The sequence below is a fragment of the Pinus tabuliformis genome, chromosome 8 (genome assembly GCF_031772625.1).
Source record: "Pinus tabuliformis cultivar Carrire ecotype Pingquan chromosome 8, CPIR1, whole genome shotgun sequence".
NCBI lineage: Eukaryota > Viridiplantae > Streptophyta > Pinopsida > Pinales > Pinaceae > Pinus > Pinus tabuliformis.
Window position 1 is genome coordinate 711,154,455 of NC_142294.1, and position 27,513 is coordinate 711,181,967.

At 38.2% G+C, this 27,513-nt stretch overlaps 1 protein-coding gene across 3 annotated transcripts in view; it reads left to right on the forward strand.

Moving 5' to 3' along the window:
- The window catches only part of LOC149237588 (mediator of RNA polymerase II transcription subunit 25-like), a 155,442-nt gene that overhangs the window by 15,709 nt on the left and 112,220 nt on the right, over positions 1-27,513 (forward strand). For all 3 annotated transcript variants that reach the window (XM_089366845.1, XM_089366843.1, XM_089366844.1), the window contains one exon: positions 2,694-2,800. In XM_089366845.1, coding sequence (XP_089222971.1) covers positions 2,780-2,800 — 21 coding nt within the window. In that variant the 5' untranslated portion in view covers positions 2,694-2,779. The remainder of the gene's footprint in view (positions 1-2,693; positions 2,801-27,513) is intronic.

Below are 27,513 nucleotides of genomic sequence, written 5' to 3' on the forward strand. Positions count from 1 at the left end.
TCTGGAATTCAGCGTCCATAGCTTGTTCCCACTCAGGTGTACCCTTAGCCTCTGAATAGGTTTGAGGCTCAAAAATACTGTGCAGATTAGCCATAAGAGCAAAATTTACTGTAGACTGTTGTTTGCTCTTATGTCTAGAAGTTCTACCTTCAAGAAGCTCATTATCTCAGAGATCACCAATGGTTTTATCCCACCATTTAGGTTGGAGAGTAGAGGAACCAATATCAGGAGGAGATGGAGAAAGCTCAGGAACAATAGGAGCAGCAAGAGGAGGGTTATTTTTCGGAGGAAGCTCAGGTAGTGCATTATCAAATACTGATGCTGTATCATCCCTCCCATCAGGTGGACCTATCAGAAGAAGAACACTGTGAGGCTAATCCTCAGAACACTGCTCAGAAGGAGGGGACTAAAAGAATCATTTGTCTTCATCAAATACTACATCACGATTGAAGCTAAGACAACCGGTGGCTATATCGATCAACTTATAGGCCTTGTGATGATCACTGTACCCTGTCATCATGAGTTTCTGGCTTTTGGAATCCAACTTATAGCGCTTAGCAGCTGGAATCCAAACATATGCAACTGAGCCAAATACATTGAGATGACTGATCTTAGGCTTACGGTCAGACCAAACCTCTTCGGGAGTCTTGGGGTGACGCAGTGAAGGCTAAAGGGTCTCTGGGGTGTCAGAATTTCTCCTAGCTGAGCAGGAAAACTATCTCAGGTGTTTTCTTGAAGATTTCTCTATGTACTGCAAAATCATTCCTTGTAAAGAGATTGTTGCTGAAGAATAATAAATAAACCCTCATCTGCTGCACTGGTTTTCCAGCATTGGGTTTTTTTCGGGGACAATTGTCCAAAAATAACTATGTTGATCTGATTGATCCTTGTGCTTGTATATCACTATTATTTTTTCTCTATGCTATTATGTGATAATTGCAGTAGAATTTATTTTAATGTTTACTGAAGGGTTTTGTAAACAACTTATTGTGAGAAATAAGTAGGAGAAATAAATTGGTTAATGCAGTAGAATTTCGTGTTAGAAATTTTCACAAGATAGTAATTGTAAATTGTATATTGTATAAAGAATTGATGTAGGATGATACAAATGAGAATGAGGGTCCTGTATATATAGCCAGGTAAGTACCCTTTCACTAACGGTTATGTCCTTAGGGACATACCTTTTCATTAATTGCTAACTAATTAATCATTAATCTTATTTGTTGTCTTTTACATTATTTGTGTTTATTTTTATATAAATTTAGTTTGTTACATTGCCTTCCCCTTCAAAAAGCTTTGTCCTCAAAGCTTACTGATGAAGGATCGGTTCTCTTCTGTTGATCGACATATCTTCTTATTTATGAGCTTTCATCTTTGTTGATACAAGACGATATGATGTTTTGAGCGATAGACAAAATTGTTGTATTGAAAACGGATCAAACCATCCTAGATTAATCTTTTGGGAAATCTTCTGACCCTTGGAACTGTGTGGTGAATAGTTATCGTATGACTGGATTGATCTCACTTCAGTATTCTTCGGAACATAAGTTTGTTGTTTATGTTCTGTGTGATATAGACTTGTAGATTGATTAAGGTGTCTATTCTTGTGATTCAGATGTAGATAAGGAATTTTTCTTGTTTGAACTTCCTTTAACGTTTTTATGGCAGTTTCCTAATTTCCATCAGGCATTGTTGTTGTTGACTTAACTACTGAATCCTTATTTGGGGTGTCCTTTGTTTGAACAACAACCTCTGAGTATGTTTTTTCTTCAATAGGGTTTGGATTTGCCTGAACTGCGAGATTAGTGGTATTGATGTTTGTTTCTTCAGTTTGGACTGCTACATATGGAGAATTTGATGCTTCCTTTGCGACAAGTTCTTTGAATCTATTCGTCAATGATTTCTTTTTGTTCTTAAATTTTTTAATTTGTTTGAGCAGATCTTGATTATGATTTTTGAGACGTAAGCATTCTTCATTCTCTGAGTCAACTTTATTTTTTCCTTCACGCTTCTTGTTTTTTAAACACTTGATTTGTTCTACTAATGATTGGTTAAGGCTCTTTAAACGTAAATTTTCTTCTTCTTGTTTTAATAAATGCTCCTTGCGTTCCTTCTTTGATGCTTTAGCTTTCTTGACTTGTTCGAGTAGTTTTTCTTGGTGATCTTTGAGGCACGAAATTTCTGTCTTTGCTGCAGATGACTTCTTGAAGCTCTTTTTGCTTCTTTGATATGGTTTTTTCGTTATCTTGAAACATAAAGTCTGAGATATCCTTAAGGTCTTTTAATGAAGATTTTATTGATTTTGATTTACTTGTTATGTCTCGAAACATGACCATATTCCCTTTATAAGGAAACATCAAAACTTGTTTCTCTATGTTTAACATGAATGTACCCAAATCCTTAAACCAGGGTTGACCGAGTATGATGTCTGTCTTTTTATCCGTCCTTACAACATGAAATCGAGATATGTACTCATAATGACCTATTGTCACTTGTAGATCACTAATTTTATACTCTTTTTGGTCAAAAATATTTTTCTTTACACCAATGCTTAGATTTGGAATTGATAGTTGATTTGCCAAGTTGATGTTGATATGATTTTTATCGTTGCTTGCGCTGATAGCGACATTTTCTTCTCGTCCTTGGATACTTCCTTTTAATGTAATTACTCCGTGATCTGTTTGGTTTACCAGGACTAGGAGCAGGTAACTGTGCTTCAGGTAATCTTCAGCTGCCACCAACTACCACTGTTGCTCAGCAGCCAGCAGCAACTCAGGCAATGTACACAAAAGTGTGGGATGTAAGGCACTGTTCAATCTCAAAATTTTACCAGCTTAAAGTTCTGTACTTTTAAGTTTTAGGTCCTCTGATTTTAGTTACCTTGATACTTCACATGCACATCATTAGCATAAAGACTGTAGTTACCATAATTCCAGAAAGTTTAAGATAAGGATCCTAATTTTTAGCAGACCAGCGTGGATGTTCAGGGAAGATTTTTTTTTTAGCATTAATGCTGAAATTTAAATGTTTCCAGAATTGGTGTTTTATGCCATAAAAATTACATGTTTCATTGTGCATATGTTTTATCCTTTAGGTTTATAATGCTAGTGATGCAATAATCAAAGATTCTAGTAATACAGAAATTGGCTTGACCAATATGACTTTGGTCTGAACATTGATGTACACTTGTAAAGTACTGAAGTTCTAGATCTCTTGTTGAAGTTAGGGTACAAAAAAGCATGAAAGCAGGTCCTTTGTATGTATACGTACGCATTAGAAGAAAGATTACCAGGGTCCAGGGGTGCTCTTGGGTTTGAAAATTTTCATTACATCATTTTAAACGAGCAGGTTGACAAGCTTTGTGGTGGTGAAAAATTGACATGTAGAAAAAATATCTGACATACAAGAAATATTTCCAGGGTCCAGGGGTGCTATTGGGTTTGAAAATTTTGTTACATCATTTTAAATGAGCAGGTTGACTAGCTTTGTGGTGGTGAAAAATTGACATGTAGAAAATAAAAAATTATTTGACAGCATATAGAATGTCAAGATACAAACTTAAGTACAAATTATTCGATATTGAAAAAATTAATCAGTAAAAATCCTGTCAATTGAGCACAGAAGCTTCAGTCATTCATCAAGATTCAGTATTCAATAATAATCCAAAATCAATCACACACACACGCACCTGAATGCAAAGTTCCAAATTAAATTCAAAGAAATACATTGTTGATAGTGCATGTCTGTAGTTCGGACTTAGGATCCCTTGACACATTGATCAAACAAAAACTGTGGAAATTGCTGTCAATAATCTCAAATAAAAGGCTTTAGGTGCTTTTTGGTGCCAACTTTCAAGTTCTTACTCACTGATAGGGATCTCTAACTGGATGTATGTAATAGATGCCAATACTGTAACTAGCACAGACATATAAATTAAATGGCTGGTAAATGCTTATAGGCATCAAAATACTTATCTCGTGATACATCCCACATTGCAAAGATTAAAAAAAATCATAAAAACTAGCCAAATTCAACTTTATTTAAATTATTATTACCATTAAAAATTAATATATGAAGTAAATATATATGCATCTAAAAAAACATGTAACAGGATTTTTAACCATGCACATTCACCCTAAACCATGGAGATTCTTAACATGTAAATAGGCTTTGTTGCAATACCATGGGCCAATACGATGGCTTATCCATACCTCATGCCCAGAAATTTGACCACCATAACTCATTTCACAGTCAAAATGTTTTATAAATATTTTATAACATTTTTTTATTAGATTGAAAAGTAAAAAGGGCAGAACTACCTTTGAGATAAATCTCAACCCTCTATCTTGACTACTATTAAAAATATTCCATGAATATTCTTTAGAGGTTAAATGGCTACCATCCATCTATTAATTATTGATAATTAATTTAAAATTCTGGAAGTCCAATTTCAAAATAGACATGCCTATCAGCGTAATTAATATATTAACAATGTTATTTAGTATTATATCTCTTTGACGGGTTACAACCTCTCCACCAAGTATATATGTAAGTTGTACATTTCATATGGTAAATCATCACTCATATCTTACCTTTTATGTATTCATTGTATTAATTGTGTTGTGCATATATATGTTGAGATGACATAATACTTTGTGGATACAAGTAGTGGGCTTGTTCCAAGTGGTATGGGAGCAACTTTTTTGATTCATCTTTTTCTATTGCTCTATCCCTCTTTGCACATTATATTCTATCAGTGTTAACATTATTCACTTTCCTTTAATTTTTTGATTCCTCTCTTATTCATTTTCAGGGTTGTTTTCTTCCTCCAAATGTTTTGCAATCTAGGGTATATTGTCCTTGGGCAGGATAGATACTGATATCTCATACTTTGTTCTTCCAATGATGTTTCTTCGCATGCCCTTTCCAGGTGTAGGCCATGGTTCGTTCTTTGAGGCTACTTTTTACTCTAGTACATTGGCATTTCTTTAGAGTGTCTCCTTCAATTAAGATATTCTTTTGATGCACCCATTCATTTGTTCCTCACTAAAGAAAACATTAACAAGCCTATTAGGGATGATAACCGTTGGACGTACACTTAGAGGAGTGGGATCTTCTTTGCTAAGGTTATTGGCTCGTAGATAGCCATTTAGGAGCACTTTATGCAACTGTAGGATGATCTCATTGTTTCTCCAAACTACATTCGATGCTATTGGCTACACACCCTCATGATGTTACCTGGTTAGTTGTGGGTTTGCTCTCACCATCTATGGATTGAGGAAAACCACCACATCCCACCATAAGAGAGGATTTGTTAGCTGTGCTATCTCTAGGGGATCGAGTTTGATGAGCACTTTGCCTATAGATGTCCCATATACTATAAGATTTAGGGGAGATTGCATTGGTTATTCTAAGACATAAGGGGTTCCCTTGTGATTTTTTTTCACTACTGCAATTAGAGATGCTCACCCTCATACAAATGAGAGTGGGTGTATAAATACCCAATTCAATACAGGGTCGGTTATCACTAGAAATGAATATTACACCCCTATTTTGAACATCACTGCTTAATCTTAATGTGAAGACACTATACCATAGGATTCATGTCCCTCCTTAATGTTGAATAGGGGCTACATAGGGAAGACATTACATATTACCCCACTTATACAACATATCTTCCACGACAATACGTTTCTACCCCAAATCAACAAGTGATACTTATGATTGTGTTGTCAGTGCCACTTGAGGCAGAGATCTATGGTCTCTACAGTGATTGACTTATGAGGATCATGTATGATCCAGGTTTGGCCCTAGGTGGCCTAATGTGTTGTAAGACTTATGTCTCATGATATTTGTACTTTGTATCTCAACTGAACATTTGATGAATATCTATGAAGAAGTTGGTTGGGTTTTCCCCCTTGTGGGGTTTTGCCTTGGTCTCTGACCTAAATCTTGGTGTCTCTATGGTGTATGATTTTCTTTTGTTGTTCCTTATTGTTCGACTGCATTGTTGATGTTATTGTTCTCTCCACATAATTGCTAATGATGGTACGATGTTATGGGGTGAATGTAATGTGAAAATGTTAATAATAAAGAATTTTACAAATGCAATTAGTTACAACAGAGAACAATCTAGCCCTAAAAATTAACAAACAAATTATCGGGGAGAAGAGTGTAGGAGTAGAAACCAGAAGAAGGAAAAAAGCACAAACATTGGTGCATGGGCATCTATCTCTGTTGTCCACAATTGAACCAAGTAACTTTGAGGAAGTTAGAATTGATGAACATTGGATCAAGGACATGGAAGAACTAAATTAGATTGAGAAGTAAGAGAAATGGGAACTTGTTCCGAGACCCAAGAACAAAAATGTTATTGGTATAAAATGGGTTTTCAAAACCAAAGTAAATGAAGATGGAAAATTGACCAGAAACAAAGCAAGGCTAGTGTGCAAAGGATATGTCCAAGTTGAAGGGATAGACTTTGAAGAAACTTTTGCTCCAATAGCCAGAATGGAAGCAATCATAATGCTCTTGGCCTATGCATGCTCCAAAAGAATCAAAGTGTATTAGATGGATGTAAAATCAACCTTTCTTAATGGGGAGCTAGAAGAATAAGTCTACATAGAACAACCAGAAGGATTCCTATTATCAAAAGATGAAGACTATGTTTGTAGATTGAAGAAAGCCTTGTATGGACTTAAGCAAGCCCCTAGAGCTTGGTACTTAAAACTGGACAAATATTTGCAACAACAAGGATTCAGAAGGGGAAATGCAAACAATGTTCTCTACACAATGGAAGAACAAGACAATATGATCATCATTGAAGTATATGTTGATGACATCATCTTTGGAAGTGATGATGATAGATCAAGTCAAAACTTTGCAAAAGATATGCAAAATGAATTTGAAATGTCTTTCCTTGGGGAGTTGGCTTTCCTTTTGGGACTCCAGATATCTTAGCTAGGTGGAGGCATTGACATTTCTCAAACCAAGTACATCAAAGAAATGTCGAAGAAGTTCAAATTGGAAGACTGGAAACATGTTAGCACTCTTATGGTCATGAGATGGAAGTTGAGCAAAGAAGATGAATCCAAAAAAGTGGATCAAAGACTATGTAGATCATTGATTGGTAGCCTACTCTATGTGACAATTTCAAGACTAGATGTAATGTAATTGGACAAGTTGCAAGATTTCAAGTAGCATCGAAGGAAACTCATGTTCTAGTAGTGAAAAGGATCTTCAGATATCTCAAAGGAACAATGAATTTTGAGTTGTGGTATTTGAAAGGAAGGGAATTGACACTAGAACATTACACAGATTCAGATTGGGCAAGAAGTATAGATGACAAAAGAAGTACAAGTGGAGAAGCCTTCTACTTGGGAGACTGTTTAGTATTCTGGTTGAGCAAGAAGCAATCTTTAGTATCCTTGTCTATAACATAAACAAAATAAATTGCAGCAACAAGAAGTTGTTTGCAAGTCCTCTCGATGAAGCAAACCTTGCAAGACATACAAGTAAAATATGATGAGCCTATTTCGATACTTTGTGACAACACCAGTGCAATAAACATCTCCAAGAAAGTCACAAGGAAGATTATCAAGCTAGAGTATGTTGAGACGAAGGAACAAATTGCAAACATCTTCACCAAACCACTTCCCAGAGAGACATTTGAGTATTTCAGACTTAAACTGGGAGTAATTTTTGCTCCAAATTGATTTGCATGATCTTTAGCAAAGTAAGACAATGGGAGAGATAGTGTTAGGGGCAGTTACCCTTTGCCATCTTTAGCAAAGTAAGACAATGGGAGAGACAGTGTCAGGGGCAGTTACCCTTTGCCAATGATGTCAAAGGGGGAGAGAAAGATCAAGAAACACAAGGACAAGGGGAGTATGATGGTTGCCATCAATGGCAAAGGGTGATATTGTTGAAAGAAGTTGTCATTGATGTCAAATCTTGTCTAAATGAAATAAAAAGTTAAATATTCAAATAACATATTTTGAAATATTGTTTTTGGATTTCCCATTTGGGTACCTTATATTTGAATGCATTTCTACTCAATTTACCTAGTTGAAATGGTGTTAGAATTTACCAAACCCAACACCCAGTGTTCAATTCCAATTAATTATTAATTGAAGGAATATAGGACTAGATTCTAACACAAAAAAGATAGTGGATTCAAAAATTCGATTTGAATCACATACACATAAATGGATTTTAGCCCAATCAATAGTTCTTCATTAATAAATTAATCAAAGAACATACTTGGGCTCCCATCTGGGGGTAATGGCCTGACTAAGAAAATACATATTACAAAAATTGATTTCAAGCCCCTCTGCACTCTTTCGGACCCAATACATGTTCACTGAGAAGCCTCTCTCAATCTTGTGCTGTTGTTGTGTCTTCTCCTCAACGCTTAGGCTCAATTTATAACTTTCCTAAGTTAACTTTGATGACCAAAATTAGCTCGTCAAGTTAACTGAAGATAAGTGACATAACTTTAGTTAATTTTCCTATCTTTAGTTTTTGTTATTTTAACTCAAGTACAAGTCATAAATTTAGCTTGCTTTACATGCACATCTCATTCATGTCACATGCAACACTTCCGCATGCGTGCAACTCACTTGCACACTCTGCATGTCAAATGTAAGCTCCTAAACAGGCAAAACAAGGTTCTTCTGGTCAAGGCACATGGCTATAAGACCTTCAGATGGTACATAAGTACCTACACGAGCTAGAAACTCCAACACTCCTTTGTGAGGGAGGTACTTCTGGAAGAACCTCCTCCACCTGGATCTATCTCTAAGCCCATCTCACTATTTTTAGCTGCTCCCTCTGATTTTGAAACCTATCATGCCGCCTGACTTGAAACCTGAGTTGAGAAATTGCCACATCCAACTATGTTTTGAGGATCCTTCTCCTTAGCATCCATCAATGTCATATCATACCGAGTCTCATGGCCATACCTAAAGAATCACTCTTCCTAGTCAGCTGCTACCTCTTTGTCACTGACACTGACCTTGTATCCAAGATCCCCTTGGATACACCCATACGCTGTCTCAACAACTTGTATGACTTCCCCTGTCTGATGACAAGCACTACAACTGCATCTAAGGTCTCTCCCTCTGAAGATAGAAGCACCTATCCATCTCAGAACAAAACTCTGTATCCATCATTCTCCAAGGTTGATACTGAGAGGATATATACCATCAGCCTTAGAACAAACATCTCTGTCACCTCCATAAATCCTTCTGACTCTAGCCGAAATCTAACACATCCAACCTCCTTCACTGCATGAATGGTACTAGTCCCACTAAACACATTGCAGTCTGAGCTTGTCTCTGAAACACTGACCTCATCCCTGTCATGTGACTGGATGTTCAATTGTCCACTAGCCATAACCCACTGTCCTCATGCACAACAATACTACTATTAGAAACACAGGAAACTAGAGAAAATTCTTTCTAAATTTCTCTGTAAAGTCATGAATCTTAGTTGATGTTGATGTAACCACTTGATCCTCCTCCTTGTATAGACATTAGCTCACATATTGACCAATGTTGTGACATGCAAAGCACTTTGCTTTGCTCATGTCCTTCACAGAAGTAGATCCCCCACTTCCCTTGACTTTACTCTTGCCCTTTTGTAGCAAGAGAAAAATTCTCATCATCCCCACCATCATGTTGGCCTGCAGTTTTGGAATGTCTCCTTGTCTCTTCCTGTATGAAATCATCCCACAATCTATTCCAATTGGGCAGATTCTACCATGCAACAATCCCATTAACAAAGAGATCCCATTTCGGAGGAAAGCCACTCAAGGATGATTTGGCCAACCCTTCACTTTCAATAATTCCCCCCACTACTGCCAAATCATCTCTAATCTTAGTTGTTTTGATTAGGTATGATGCAACTGTGTCAATTTCAGACATCCCGATGTTTCTCAGTTTGTCTTTCAACGCCATCTTTTTGTTTTGGTTTCTATTCTGGTATAACTTGGTTAAGGATGCCCACATCTCAAAGGCATACTTCTTCCCCATCACATGAGGTATAATATGGTATTTAATGGAGTCCAGGATTATTCTCTTGGCTATCACATTTTTCTTATTAAACTTAGCCAATTGGGTAGGATCTCTAGGAATTGGGACGACCTTCTCCACGATGTCCTGCAACTCTTGCTTCTCAGCAATAGAATTTTTTACAGCAATAAAACAACATTAAATGTTGTACGACTAGCCTCGAAAAATGTGCCCAAAACTTGCTGCCCCTCTTCCTCGATGTCTGTGCCTTTCTCCTGCTGTACAGTTTTCCTTGGGATGCGTGGCAATAAATGCTGCTGCCTAGATTTGTTGAAATGTCTTCTTACTGCTCTCCTTCACTTTCTCATTGCTCAAAAAGTTTCTCCTTGCTCTCTCTTCTCTTTCTCTCAAATGCTCATGAAAGAATGAATTGATCTTTTCCTCTTCTCTTCTCCTTTTATTCTCTAAATGACCTTTTGGGTTACCCTAAGATCTAATGGCTGAGATTCATTTAGATCTAGGGATGAGAATAAATGTGCATATAATTCTCACTTCCTATTTTTTAACTCACCCACTTAAATAAAGACCCACTTAGCCTTTTATTTCCATAGTCACTTTTTTTACTTTCTAATTCTTCATTGAATTTAATAAAGTCACCTTTAAATGAGAATGTAACTTTACCACTTATAAAGTCACTTCTAAATTAGGATGTACTACTTATAAAGTCACTTTTAAATTAGAATGTAACTTTACCACTTATAAAGTCACTTTTAAATTAAATTGACTTTACCACTTATAAAGTCACTTTAGGAGAAAAGTACAAATAAATTTGGACACTTTTCCCTAGGCCAAAGATCAAAGCCTTAAGGAACCACTTGTTCTCTGGTACCCAAATTTTAACACTCCCTCTTACCGAGGAAAGTGTTCCTCACCACTCCCATCTTGTCTCTGAAGTAGACATGCTTGCCCCGTGGTAAGGCTTTGGTGAAAATGTCCGCTACTTGCTCATTTGTGGAAATGTACTCAAGCTTGACAGCGCCCTTTTGGACATAGTCTCTAATGAAGTGATACTTGATCTCAATATGCTTTGACCTGTCATGAAAAACTGGATTCTCCGTGAGTTTTATGCAACTCTGATTATCACAATAAATTACTGAAGGTCTCAATGCCTGACCAAATAGACCAAACAACATCTTGCGAAGCCATATGGCCTCACAACTAGTCAAACTAGCAACCATATACTCTACCTCAGCTGAGCTCAATGCAATTGACTATTGTTTCCGGCTGATCCACGACACAACTGCTGAACCCAACCCAAAACAACACGGGGAAGTACTCTTCCTATTTGAAGCACAACCTGCCCAATCTGAATTCGTGTACCCTGCCAGTGTCACTCCATCATCCTGTCTATAATCTAGACCAAAATCCATAGTCCCCTGCAAGTAACAAAGAATGTGTTTTGTAGCCACCTAGTGCACTCTCCTGGGCTCACACATGAATTGACTCATAGTGTTAACTGCAAAACATATATCTGGTCGATTGTTGACCAAATACATCAAACAACCAATAATCCCATGATTATTGGTGATGGAGCATGAAGCTTCTTCCAGTTAGTGATCATAGATGTAGACATGGGTTTGCAGTTCTCCATGTGAAATCTGCTAAGAATATCCACAATGTACTTCCCTTGTCCTAGGAAGAAATGCCCCTCCTCCTGCCACACCTCCAATCCCAGAAAATAATGCATCAAGCTGATATCCTTCATCTCAAACTCTGAAGCAAGATCTCTCTTGCAGCCCTTAATGAGTCTCTCTGCACCAGTGATGATCAAGTCATCAACATACAACACCAGAATGAGAGGCTCCTCACCCACCACAATGAAGTATAGGTTCGGATCAGCCTCACTCTTTGTGAAACCCAACTGCTGCAAGTATGTATCAATCCTAGAGTACTAAGCTCTAGGAGCTTGCTTCAGGCCATAGAGTGCCTTTTTCAATCTGCATACATGGGACTCCTTCCCATGCACCTCAAAGCCCTGCGGCTGCTCAATATAAACCTATCCCTGAATGAAGCCATTGAGAAATGCGGTCTTCACATCTATCTGGTGGATCTTCCAACCCATCTCTGTTGTAATCGATATAATTGAGCGAATAGATGTATACCGAGCTACAGGAGCGAAGGTCTCCTCATAGTCAACTCCCTCTATCTGTGAGAACCCTCTCGCCACAAATCGAGCCTTGAACTTCTCAATGCTGCCATCTGCAGCATGCTTTATCTTGTAGAGCTATCTGGAAGTAACAACTGATTTACCTTCAGGCCTCAGTACTACCTCCCAAACATCGTTCTTCATAATAGAAGAGTACTCGTCCATCATGGCCTCTCTCCAAACCTGCTGGCTGGCTGCCTCCTCATAACTAGAAGGCTCAGAGTCAACAATGCTTGTTACCAATTCCATGTAACTATAGAATCGCTTAGGTGGTTTACTCTCTCTAACATGTCTCTTTGGCCCAGCAACTGATGTTGCCTCGTGCAAGGTATCTTGAAGCCACTTGGGCTTCCTCTTCCCTGAGCATACTTCTCCCACTGGAGTGAAAGAATCCCCATCATCATCAGAAGCTTGAACTCTTGAAGGCCTGCCAACTGACCTCATGCTTGAATCTGTGCCTGTAGATGTTGAAGTACCATGCGAACTGTCCATTAATGGAGTACCCTGTGAACTGCTCTGTGGACTGCCCTGCATGCTGCCGAAAGAACCACCCACCTGACTCTGAGAGCCACTGCTCATTGATGGACCTAACACTGTAATTGATGTACCTCTTGATCCCTGACCACTAGATCCCTGTGACTGACTCATCTGCTCCCATAGTTGCGGGGGAGCCCCCCCCCCAATCGCTCCCGCTCCCAATCCGCGCTCCGGGCGGGAGCGACTCGGGAGCGGGTCGGGAGCGCGCTCCCGAAAAAGGAGCGATTTCGGGAGCGCGCTCCCTAAAAAAAATTTCGCTCCCTGCCTTTTCGGGAGCGTTTTTGGGAGCGTTTTGGCTTTTTTGCATTTTTTTTTTGTAGTAATGTTCGAAATGCAATTTTTTTTGAAAGAAACAAATAGTTTTTGGGTGGGGCAGCTTAATGATCAAGTATAGGCCCTAGTATTGATATGCTATTCATGGTAATGTTAAATTCTTAAAGTAAAAGTGACATTTTCTTTAATTTTCATTTTCATCATTTTACTTAAATTTTTAACATTACCATGAAATGACTCAGGATGTTTGAGAGTTGTTTCGTCCTCATTGGATTTCATATGGAGAAAGTAGAATTTTAGATTTCATTCAAAATCCAGCAGACTTATCAGTTTTTCAGGATTTCAGGATTGGGGGATTGCAATGTTTCCATTGAATTTTGTCATGTATTAGGGTATGGAACTCGTATTTAATCAAGAGTACCAATCCCTCTATGTACCTTGATGTTAGTGACATTGGTTGTCGAACTCCTCTATCATGACCCTTCTAAAAATGTACGCATCACTCAAACAAAATCTTGACTTGACATGCTATGCTTTTTCTATCTTATGTTAATGCTTAGAGGGTGATATTAATGACAAAGATCCCTATACAGATACAAAGGTAATGACAAAGATACCTCTGGATATTAATGCTTGGAGGGTGATATTAATGACAAAGATCCTGATTTTGCAACAAGACTAAAAAATTAGACATTTCTCGTGGTGGCAAGAGGCCCAAGCATAAGAAATAGATAATAGATTTACTTCTCTTTTCTAGTTTCTAGTAGCTTTTATAACTATTGACTCTTTCATATTTATTATGATATTTTTTTAAACAATATATGACAATTTAAGTTTGAAGTTGGCAATTATAACTCATTAGTAATGAATTATGAATATGATGCTTCATGAAAGTTGAAAGTTGTTTCATTTCATTTCATTTTATAACATTTCATTTCATGTTAGATATTATTTGTTGTAATGGTTACACTTAGCTTACAAGTACAAATTTGGTGATCAATGATGATAAATGTTATATATTGAATTTTGAAAGCTTGAAACTTTAAGATTGATGAATCATGAGACTCAATATGTTGTATGTTACTATGTTACTAACTTGCGGACGTGGTTGATGAAGATTATAACTTCTAGATGATTGTTGTTATATGGTTCAATCTATGCTTTTTTATGTTTTTTATATCTAATTCATCATTCTACATGTTTTTGTTGACATATATGTATCAAAAATTAAAAAATATAAAAAATATATATATTTTTAAAAAATCGCTCTGGGATTCGCTCCCAAACCTGGAGCTTCTGAAAATGGTCGCTCCCGCTCCCGTTTTCGCTCCTGCTCCCCGCTCCCGCTCCCGCTCCCAAGTAACATGGTACTGCTCCTGAGGGTCTGGTGACCCTGGATACTCTAACTCCCGTGACCTCTTGAAAGCTCTCTCCTCCTCGAACTTCACATCTCGCTTGACAAACACTTTTCTCTATGCAGAAATATAAATCCGATAAGCTTTCAAGGTCTCGCTATAACCCACAAAGATGCCCTTGTCTGCAGTGGGCTCTAGCTTGGTCCTGTTCTCCTTGGGGACATAGGAATATGTAAGGCACCCAAAGATACGAAAGTGCCCAACATCAGGCTTCTTCCCAGAAAAAGCCTCCTCTGGAGTCACATTCCCCAAGGCACGATGTGGACTCCTGTTCTGCAAGTACACAACAGTGTTGCAGGTCTCTGCCCACAAAAATAAAGGTAATCCCTGATCATGAAGCATGGCTTTGGTAGCCCCTGCAATGGATTTGTTCTTCCTTTCTGCAATCCCATTCTGTTGGGGGTTGTAAGGAACTGTGAACTCCCTTCTAATTCCTGCCTTAGCACAAAAATCAACAAACTCACGAAGGGTATACTCCCCTCCATTGTTCGACTTGAGGACCTTGATCTTCCTACCTGTCTGGGTCTCCACAAGAGCTTTGAACTCTTGAAACCGCTTGAAGACCTCAGTCTTGGTCTTCAAGAAATAAATCCAGGTCTTTCTGGAGTGGTCATCAATGAATAAAACATAGTACTCATAGCCACTCAAGGATACATGAGACATCCGACCACTCACATCGGTATGTATCAAGTCAAGGATCTCGGTCGCTTTGCTATCACTGCTGGGAAAAAGGGATCTGGAAAACTTCCCCATAGCACATCCTCTGCATACATCAGTGTGATTAGAATTGAAATCTGGCACACTAGTGGTGATCTATCGCAATGTACTCAAGGCCCCATGATAGATGTGCCCCATTCTGCGGTGCCAAATCTTACAAAACTCAGAACTGCTAGATCTGCTGTCAGTCTTGTCTCGGGTGCTGCTACTCAATGCCATCAGGGGTTGGAATGAGAACTTGTACACCTTGGCATGGCGCACACCAATCTCTCTAGCTGAAGAAGTTGGAGTTTCCCTAGGATATATAAGCACCTGCCCTTACCTGAACAACACATCATACCCTCTATCCTCAAGTGCTGAGACAAATATTAGGTTCTTCATTCCAGGCACATATAGAACATCTGACATATTCAAGGGAGGTTTGGGTCCCTTATCAAATGTTAATGTCCCCACACCGACTGCTCTAACAATGCTGTCATCACCAAGTACTACCTCCATATCAGTATCACCCTCTGAAGTCTCTGAGAAGTACTCTCTGACTCCTGTCATGTGGTGGGAAGTGCCACTGTCAACATACCAAATGCTAGAAGATGCTCTGCTAGTAGCGGGGAATGCACACTCCCTCTGAACCTGTATGGTAGGCGATCCTGCTCTAGTGGCCTCACAAGCTATGAACCCAAACTCCCGATCTAATCTCTTTGAGAAGCTCTTTATGTTTACAGAAGCTGCCATGGGTTTGTCTTTCCCTTTCTTGTTCTTCTTCTTTGAATGCACAACAGCATAGTGTCCCTTTGACTTTGGAATAGTCCTTCTCCTTGTTTTGCTGCTTGCCTTTACCTTTGCCTTTGCCTCCACTGTTGGATGTTTGCTTCTTTGCTCTGCCCTTCTTGCCTCTTGCTAACAATGCCACATTGTCATCCTCCTCCACCTGTTTGGCTGCCCCAAGATGGTTCTTTCTGATCTCATTATGAATGCAATCATCCCACAACCTCTCCCAATCGGGAAGGTTTTCCCGTGCAACAATGCCGTCCAAAAAATTCTCCCAAGTCTTGGGAAGACTATTCAGAGCAATTCTTACCAACTCAGTGGGTGCAATGATCTCACCTACGGCTGCCAACTCATCTCTCACTAAAGTGATCTTTGTGAGGTATGTTGTAGCACTGTCAGTGTTAGTCATTTTAATGGCCTTCAGTTTCTCTTTTAGGACCATTTTTCTGTTTTCATTTGAGCTCTAGTAAAGACTGGTCAAGGCTGTCCACATCTCATGTGCATAAGTCTTTCCTCTCACATGAGGAATGACATGGTCTTTGATTCCTTCCAGAATCAATCTTTTTGCCTTAGCATTCTTTTTGTTAAACTCTTCCAACTGTACAGGGTCAGTAGGTACTACTACTGTGTTCTGTGTGTTATTTACCATAATGCCCCAGACTACTGCTTCCTCCAAGATGCTCTGGATTCTCTCCTTCCATGCACTATAGTTGTTCTGCCCATCCAACTTGTTTTCAACTCTCAAACCCAAAGACATGTTTCATTGTCCTACCAAACTGAAATTTTCAAATCTGTGGTAAAGGTTTCTGTTTTTTGTGTAAAAATCAGCGTGCTGTAATTTTCACTTTGCTGTCCCAAACTGCGCTTTTCAGCCAACCAAGCTCTGATACCATGAATAAATTTCAACCCCCACTCCAGTTATCAGTTTTCCTTATCACTCCATGCATTTAGTTTTAAATCCAAGCATGATAAAAATTCTAAAATCTGGAAGTGACAATAATTTTCTAAAAACACAAATTTAGAGATTTCACAACTGCTGAAATTGCAGAAATAAAACACAAAAAAATAATGACAGCCACACACAGAAAATAACATAGTGATTTTTGGTCAATGTGACTTGGAAAAACCCCTTACAACTCTTGGGGAAAACCAGTTTGAGAGCTCTTCTTTATTTCTGAAAATGTTATAGAGAAATTGAAATACACAGTAAAAATTCCAGCAACCACAAATTACAACTTATCTTGATTTTCGTGCTTGAACTCCACCTCGAAAATCGTGCCAATCAGCAACCAACCAAAACAGAAATTTTTACAGCAATAAAACAACATTAAATGCTGTACGACTAGCCTCGAAAAATGTGCCCAGAACTTGTTGTCCCTCTTCCTCGATTTTTGTGCCTTTCTTCTGCGGTATGGTTTTTCCTTGGGATGTGTGCCAATAAATGCTGCTGCCCAGATTTGCTGAAATGTCTTCTTGCTACTTTCTTTCACTTCCTCACTTCTCAGAAATTTTCTGCTTGCTCTCTCTTCTCTTTCTCTCAAATGCTCATGAAAGAATGAATTGATCTTTTCCTCTTCTCTTCTCCTTTTATTCTCTAAATGATTTTTGGGTTACCCTAAGATCTAATGGCTGAGATTCATTTAGATCTAGGGATGAGAATAAATGTGCATTTAATTTTCACTTTTTATTTTTTTAACTCACCCACTTTAGTAAAGACCCACTCAGTTTTTTATTTCCATAGTCACTTTTTCACTTTCTAATTCTTCATTGAATTTAATAAAGTCACCTTTAAATTAGAATGTAACTTTACCACTTATAAAGTCACTTTTAAATTAGAATGTAACTTTACCACTTATATAGTCACTTTTAAATTAAATTGACTTTACCACTTATAAAGTCACTTTAGGAGAAAAGTACAAATAAATTTGGACACTTTTCCCTAGGCCAAAGATAAAACCCTTAGGGAACCACTTGTCTTTTGGTACCCAAATTTTAACAAAGGTCACTTGGTGGAGCATAGCAAATAGGACAACAAGCAATGACATGGTACAACAAGGCTACAATGGGACAACAGCAAGCATGGTGCTGCAAACTCATTAGGACAGCAGCAAGGTACAACATGCCAAATAGGACAGCTAGGCAAGTGTGCTTAGTACAACATGGTAAATGGGATAGCTAGGCAATGGTGCTTGGTGCAACAAGCAAATGGGACGGCAATGCTATGATGTTTGTTGGAGCATAGCAAATGGGACAACAGTATGCCAAACATGGAATGGCAATGTCACTAACAGTGGGACAACAACAATGGTACATGGAACAGTTGTGGTAGCATGGTGCAACAATGGCACATGGGACAACAGTGGCAGCATAAGGTGCAACAGTATGATGTGTGCAGCATGGTCATGAGGTCCAGCATAGTGATGATGGGTGCAACATGGTGCAGCACGGTGAGGTGCAGCATGATGACGAGATGCAGCACAATGATAGGTGAAGGAGTCGCCTTGGAGAATCAGTTGAAGCAGCATGTCTTCAACTGAGTTCAACCATCTCATGTATCATCTTCTTAGAGATGATCTATGCTCTTATTTAGATAAGTCAAAGTGTTGACTTCTATTGTATATGTGCTATCTCTCTTTCTTTGCTGAACTATTGAAGAGCATATAAGAAGAACTGATCAAGGGTTTCCCCACATTGGGGTTTGTCTTTGGCTCGTGCCACATCTTGTGTCCTCTTGTCTTGGCTTGTCTTCTGCGATTTATGTTTATGTTCTATTTGCAGTTTACTTTAATGCTAATGTGATTGCTAATCTGGAAAAGTTATTGAGCTAACTGTGAAAATTGAAATAAATTGCTCTAAGCATAGAACATACCTAAAATTAACATTACCTTATGAACCAAAGATGAAGAGGTGATTTGGAGAGACTTTCTTGGATGGATTTTTGGCACATTTTTGAAGTGTTATGGCTTATTTTGGAAGGGTTGTTGGCTTATTGTGGAAGGATTTTGGCATGCATTTTGAAGTCTTCTAGTCCTAGTTAGAAGGTTGATTGCAAACTTGTTCTTGAGGGCCGGATTCTATCCCCTTTGAAGGTCAAATTTCAGTACTGAAGTGCTAGTACAAAGAAGGCTGAGCTCAAGCCTGTTTTGAGGGCTAAATCTTAGTGTGTTTAATGGCAAGTTTCAAAGCCTTTTTTAGAGATCTAACACTGTTTTCTATTGAGGAGGCCAAACCCTGTGGAGGAGGGAGAGTTCTAGAAGTCGAGTTCTGATTGCTTGAGGGTTGAGTTTAGGTGTATTAAAGTCCAAGTTTCAGTCCCGGTCTGGGGTGTGTCGAGGCCGAGTTCTGCTGATAAGGACGTTGAGTTCAAAGATTTTTTAGTGAGGGGAGTTCTGTTGGTAAGAAGGTCATGGTTGGGAAATCGAGTGCTTGTGTGAAGGACAGAGCAATAGCTGCCAGGAGGGAAAACTTTCTTTGACTAATATTGACTCTTCTACAAGCTTTGGTGCCGATAAATGAGGGAGTTGGTGCTTCCTTTCAGTTGGTGCTACTAAACCAGGGAGTCGCTGGTTCCTTTTAGTTGGTTTTGATAAACCAGAGAGTTGGTACTTCCTTTCAGTTGGTGCTGATAAAGTTGAATGTACACTTTATATATTAAGAAAAGTATTCCATAAAAACCTTTGTGTTCTGTGTATTTATATGCTTTGCTTTATACCTGTGGATGCATTTACAATTTTTTGAAGTTAAAAGTTGTTAATACTGATTCAAGACCCTTATTAGTATTGTTGAATATTCGAACAATGTGTCTTGGTGAAAATAGTAGGCCAATAATAACCTGCTCTTAAGATGTTATGAGTGGTTTTTATTGTATCAAAATGCCTGCCACAAAATCCTGAGTAGAATTATGAGATCAAATTGCTTTTTCATAGACCAAAGGATTCTCCCATTCAGGTTTTTCCAAACAAGTCCATCTAGAGTGAAGTAGAACTTCATGGCTTTCAACCTTAGTGCCCTCTTTTGTGATCCACTAGATTGGGTGGGGTAGTTAAAATTTTCAATTAGTAAACTTTGTGAGAATACCAATTGCCATTTTCCCATTCATTCAAGATAGCATGAACTTGATCATTTTCTGTTGGTTTAAAGGGTTTCTCATTACTTTTGGTTGACAGTTATGCCAATCCATGTCCTTTGACAATTTTCTTTGGTTTGATATCTAGGTCATATTCTTGAATTTTAGAGATCCTTGTCCGTCTTGATCGTAAACAGTCTTGTTGGGTTGGGACATCTCTGATAGTGGGATAGGGAACATAGGCCATCATCCTTATTATATCCTACATAGGATTTGAAGTGCTTAAGAAATTTGACAAGGAATAAGCCTGGTTTTTAGTAATTGCATATCTCAACTCAACCTCACGTAGGGATCGACCAACACTGTGGCAGTCATGATTTTTTCCTTGATTTCTTACTCTTTTCATGCCATACAAAGGAAACATTCCTTTTCAATAAAAGTCCTCACGGGATTGACTATTTCAGCAAATTTTGGGACAAACTTTCTTACGAAATTAATTTTTCCAAAGAATGACCTTGGAGCTTTCTTGTCCTTTCGAAGATGAATAGATTTGATAGATTCGATCCTTTTAGGGTCTATGCAGAATCCAGATGCCCTCTTTAGACACTATATGCCACAAAAGTTTTCCTTGTTCCTGTTGAGAAATCCACTAGGGCAGCATTAGGAAAACCTATTTTTGATTTCTCTGACTTGACATTTACTTGTGATATTATATTTTTCCTTTTGTTGATTATATTCATGTTCTTATCATCAAATAAATTCCAAAATACAAAATGAACACCAGATATAGGCACTTAGCCATGGCAAAACCCCTAGGTAAGGGAAAACCCAGTCAAGAACTCCTCCTTCAATAGTTTATAATGAGACAACCAAGACACTCTAGACCAAGGCATAAAATCCTGTCACCAAGTCAGCTCCTTTTTCATTAAGACAACATGATTCTGTTTCTTCAAAATTTTTGCTCTGTGTTTGTATTTCTGAAAGTGATCTCGGCCCTTGTAGTTGTATTAGGAACAGAGTCTTCTATTTACCATGGATCCTTTTCTGTGTTCATTCCTTCTTATGACAGAGAGCTTCTTTATATCCCTTCGTACTTTCTTTTTACTATGTGAATTGCAGAGATGCTTTCTTCTTGCCATATGAATTGCAGAGATACTTCTTTTGCTATATGAATTGCAGAGATACTTCCTTTACAATACGAATTTCAGATATACTTCCTGTGCTATACAAATTTCAGAGGCACTTTGCTATACGAATTTCAGAGACTTCCTTTGCTATACGAATTTCAGAGACCCTTTTCTATACGAATTTCAGAGACTTTCTTCACCAATTAGGTAGAGTATTGCTATTTATAGTAATTTGAGCGTCCAATAGAAAGCCAACATGTAAACTGATGAGGAGGCCGACATAATTAGACCGAGGTTGACTTGAGAGGACTGACTTGGTGAAGGATAGACAAAAAATAAATTTTCTTTCTTGACTGAAGGAGGCTAAGAAGGGTCTCTTATACAAATGATTTTTGACTTTGACTCATCAGAAGTCCTAGAGCATTCAAAGGGTGCTATGACCTATTGACTATTAACCCAAGCATGAAACCCATGCTTTAATAAGTCAATTTAATAATAATAAAAATTTCTTTTGACAACTATATATTACATCATGACTTCAAGTACAATACCGAACCTAGTTACATTCTTCAATAGTTCCACCCTAAAAATAGAATTCTTAGGATTCAATGAGATCCCATATTTCCTAAATTAATCAAAAATCATCCAGAAATGCTGAATGTGGTCACTTCTTCCTTTAGATACCCGGTCATGTCATCCTAGTGTATTTCTTCTATTTTCCCAATTAAATATCTTAATGCATAATCCATGGCTCTTTGAAAGGTAGACCTATCATTCTAAAGACCAAAAGGCATCCTTAAACACTTGCATATTTTCAAGGGAGTAGTGAAGGAAGTTTTCAATTGGTCTTCTTATTTGACTAGGAATATGTCTTTTCTGTGGTGACCCCAGTGGGGTATATATAGTGGTCTGTGTGTAGGTACGCCGACTTGTATTCATGACTAGACATGTCACTTTCACTGAGCCGACATGACTGTTCTTCAATATACATTTTGAGGCCGACTTAATTGTTTTCTTCATTTCTCTGCTGGTAAACTTCTTCGTGCTTGTCTTGGAGGGCTGTTCTTGACTAGTATACATTTTACATATATGCTCAAGAAGAGCTTTTTACACGACTTTGATTCTTTGACTTTCCAAGACCTATGGAATGAGCAAGAAACTCATTTGAATAATTTACAAAATGATATTTCTTTTTCTTGACAAGTACAAAGATCAAAATTATATTTACAAATACCAAACCTAGTTACACTTTTCTTCAACAGATCATAGTTGCACTAGTGACTCTTTGTAATAGATTTTCGATGTTAAGTAAAGGGTAGTTATCCTTTAGGAAAGATTGGTTTAAATCCTTGAAACCAAGACAGTCTAATATCACCGGTCTTTTTATGAACAGTGAAGGGGTTAGATAGTCAGGATAAATGCCTAATAGGAGCTATGTTTTTAGCTTCCAACATCTTTTGTAGCTCCTTTTGGACAATGGGGGCTAATGTTGGATTGATATCTCAAAGCTTTTTCCCTACTGGCTGAACTTCTTCTTTCAAAGGGGTGGTTTGCTGAATATCTTCGGTGTAGGCTTTATGATCTTGGTAATCCTAGGCAAGGACATCTTTGTCTTCATGGAATAGTTTTTTGAATTCAGCTCTTTATTCCTTGGTAGTGTTCTTTTCAACCTTAATAAACTGAGGATTTGACTTAGACCTAATGTTTATCTGTATAATTTGTTGGGTTTTGTTTGTCATCTGCTCTTACCTATATCCATTATTTCTATTAAAGGATTTTTCAAGGAGTATAACTTCTTTAGGAAATGCTTTCTCAAGAATATTTATTGAACTTGGATCCTTATTTTCAAATTCCTTTGGATTTTATATGAAATGAAGGATTTGGGAGTCATCATCAAGAACTTTCGAATGATCAATGTTATCTAGGATAAGTGGTGTAAAAGTCACCTCCAAGGTGTAATGCCCTAGCAAATATATAGAAACACTTGGAGGTTGCAAGGTAGCAACAACCAAAACTATGGAATCAACTATAGAGTTTTTATCCGTAGGTACAACTTCTATGGCAAAGGCATAAAAAAACTTAATAGTTTTGCATATAACAATCCTATATCTTTGAAGCTTTTCATTTTTGGTATTGCGAATATTTTTAATTTGTGCTACAATTAAATAAAGATGCCCAATGACCTTTAGCAATCTTTTTTTTTTTGTTATTGGTTTTTATGTAGAGCAATATCTAATCCCAATGGGAGTGCTTGATATTCTTTAATGTCATTGGTACAATCAAACTCAAGTCTAAAAGAAAATAAATGGTATTGCTCAGAGGGTGATATTAGAACAATCCCACCACTAGAACATCAAAATTCATGACCTAAGCTTTGTCCAGATTTTCTTTAGAGGGACAAGTGGTTGCTAGAGCTCGCTAGTTTCCAAGTTCTGAATCTTCACATTCCTTTTCACTAGATATGGTACAATGATTTTCAACTTGAGGCCACATGATTGGCTTCCTAAGTATTAGGTCAAATGAACTTTGTCCTATTGGGGCCTCGACATAAGATAAATCCATTTGAATTGTGCCACTTGTTACCCACCAAAAGTGGGTAATCCCCAGGAGAACTTTTTTCTCCTCATTTCATAGCCAACTAGGCAGAAGTCTCATGAGTTTTCCAGCAATTGCTCTAGTTAGATCTCTCTCCCATTTGCAATTATTCTTGAAGAAAAGTGGGTCATCTATTGTTAGGTATTCTCACCATTCCTGCAATTATGTGCTTTCATTTAATGTTATGGGCATATTGATATGGATCATGGGGCAGATTGGATGTTTGTCTGATCTCGATTTTATCCTTGTTCCCACACTTTGCTTGCGGGGTTAGTCTTTGACTCTAGTCTGGTGGGACCTCCTATGAGGGTTTAGGGATTAGGAAGGGCTTTACTGTGAAGGCAATGAATGATATAGCGTGTCCGAGGTAATCCACACTAACCACTTTCCATCTCTCTCGATTATTAATCTTCATTCTTCATGTTGGTAGTCATTAGTCATTGGGATTGTCACCCTATATCCACGTCCTTGAGTCAGGGCTTGGGAACTTGGCCCTGGAGCTTGATGCAACTAAAAGAAAGTTAAAGCCATATAAAGCCACACTGAAAGAAAATTTAAAATTCAAAAGATGGGTGGGATAAAGATTGGTGCATGGGAAAAATCCTAGCATGAGCTCTACCCCCTCACTAGGCATCATCCAATACTTCAAGTATTTAATGTTTCATCTCAAATGAAGGAACTCTTGAATGTCCCAACCTCGATGAGCGAAAAACTTCTACATCTTAAAGGGGTATTGGTAAAGCATAAAGCGAGTGTGGGCTCCTAAGTTATGCACTTACATAAAGGCAAATCATAAAAGTAAAAGGAACACAAGAGGGGTGGAAAAACCAAGTTGAGGAAAGGGGTATCTCATGCCACCATGATGGCTCCCTCATTACATCATTACACTCAGGATATTGGACCCCGATTAGCTAGTCCCATGTCTATGGCATGGTTGCACCTTCCTTGACATCTCTTCCACTCCATGGCCACCATCATGACACACACCTATGGATTGATGGGCTAACCTGGGAAATGTCACTTCTCTTAAGGGTTGGAAGCATCTAATAAAGTTGTTGAGCCAATCATCCCTAATGTAAGTGAGGTAAATTGTTTACAAATCTTGATCTAGTTAGACATTTGAAGGTGAGTTTTGTGTGAGATATTTGTATGCCCCTAACTTTAGATATGGTCCACTATGATGCTTCAATGGTTTCATGTCCCTAATGAGGTTGATCTCTCTTGATCTTAAGAGTTTTTGTTGAGGTGGTTTCGCATTGTAGTAGAGATCCCTTGAGGGATAGTTCGACTCTTCTAAAGCACCTTCCAGGGGGTACTTCGCCACATTCTGAGAGATTTACTAATCTTGTGGCCGAAACGTTTTCCATCTAGAGATGAGCTTTAGGCTTTGAGCAATGTTCGCATGATATTGCACCTCCTGATTGTTGAAAAGTCTAACTAGGTTCGGTCTTCATAATGACATGTAATTGTGACTTTTGTAAATGATGTAATGAAGAAAATAAAATTATTTTTGTAAGCCTTGCTTCATGGGTTTCATGAGCAAGTGATTTTATTTTAGATGGCTCCCATTGAGAGCCTTAGGATTTGTCATTAAAAGTCAAAGAGTCAATGTCATGTATGAAGAGCCCTTCTTGGGCATGTGTCAAATGTATATGAGTCATTAGCATTGTCAAATAGCCCTCCAACAATAAGCACAAGTCCTCCTCATCATGTCGGCTTCAAAAAGGAGTAACAAACTCATGTTGGCTCACAGTTTGAAGACACAACACTTCATAAGTTCATGTCGGCTTAATATGACGGACAGACCACTATAAATAGGCACCTCGACCTATTCCACAAAACAGAATTTCGGTCACATGTCTCTGAGTTTTTCGGATGGGTAGCACAAAAGACAGGTTCGGATGAAAAGGACAACGAAGAGGTGAAGAAGGCTAATCTCAGTCAACAAAAATTTGGATCCTTTTCTGAGTTCTGATTGATACATCACAGTGACAAAGAAGAACAACAAGTTCGGATTACAGTGACAAAGGTGAAACTCTGTCTCGGTACAGCAAGGAGTAATTTCAGAGAAGACTATAGTAATCACAGTTCGGTATAAGTACAAGAAGGGTCTCTCTCTGTTTTGGTGTAATTGCAGAGATCATATTTCAAAGAAGCTTGGCAAGATTTCTGTGATATCACAGTGACATCCTCACTGTCTTGGTGCTATACCACAGTGATGATCTTGGAAGAAGATCACTAGTATGTGACAAGGTCTCGGTACTATCTCATGAAGAAGGTCTAGATATGAAGAAGATTGAAGTGGAAGAGGAGCGAAGGAGAACTTGTGTCTTGATCTTGGAGAGGCTACTAGGTCAAGGGTCTTGGTATTCGTCAATTGGAATCTCTAGAAGAAGAATTTGTGCGGGTTTTCCTCTCAAAGAGTGAGAGGTTTTGGCCCTGGCTCATAGCCTACATGCTGTGTCTCTTGTCTATTTATGTTCATGCATTGGTTACTGTTTGATGAAGAAGAACACTAAGAATTAACGTAAAGAAGATCCTAATCTATACAAGTAAAAAGCATTCACAAGCAGTCACTAATGGAAGATAAATCAACTAATACTAATGTCCTAGATTTCTCAACGTTGATGAGCCTCCAAATGCTGAAACATTGAGCCTAAAATCTTGGGCTTTGGGCTTTTTGATGATGTGCCCAGATGGACCCATGACACCTCTTGGATGTCCTATATCCCTGTTTGATGGACGGTGCCTTGTTTTGAAGCCTAGACAAGGATGGTTATCACTGACATGACTTGGGAGGGCTAGCACATCTCTCTTTGATGCCAACACTTGCCCTTGGAGATGCCATGTCACTTGCACACACTTGCAAAGTGTGACATAAGGCTTCTCTTGGATGACGTCATGGTGGAGAAGGCACTGTTTGGGGATGTACACATGCACTTTGGGACTTTCATAAAGAGAGGAGCACTCATGGAGACTTGTCTCAGTTTGTTGATGCCTTATTGCCTATTTTGAAGGGTGACGTCATTGTGGAGATCACTTTTCTCCCACACTTGTGGGTTATTTTTGGCATTTTGTTATGTTTTAGAGCTATTTCAAGGTCAACTTGTGACCTTTGACCTAGTTGAACACTCAAGTAAACATTTCTAGGGATTTTGCTTGTAAAATTAATGAAATAAGGCTTGGTTACCCTCATATAAATAGAGTGGAGCCTTATTCACTGTCATCATCATTCTTTCATTACACTTCCCTGTCTTTGGAAGTCCACACTAACTTCTTGTCTCTTTCTACTAGGTCACATTATGATTCTATGGTGCAAATTGTTCTTGGAGGTGGACTTTTGCTTGAAGTTGTTTTCTTAGGATTTGATTGAAGAGATTCTTGTGGAATTTTTTAACGTTAATTACTTATCTTCTATAGTTTGCATGTTATATTGTGCAAATTAAGGTTTCTACATCTGTCATGGAAATTGCTATATTTATCTAGAAATCTTGATGACTTATGCCATGCGTGTTATGCAACAAACTCACAAAATAGAAGAAGAGATAGATCAACGACTTCAAAATTAGCTTCTTCGACTGGGAAAGCTCCTTTACATTACATAAATGAACAATTCTTTGATGATTCAAATGACAAAACCTCCTTTCTATATATAGGAGTCTAAGGGGTTAGAATACAATCAGAGCCGACATAACAATAATACTGTAAGGGCACAAACGATAACAATAGTGGGCTTCTATGGGGCACAATAATAACAATATGGGGACAACATGGGCACAACAATAACAATAATGGC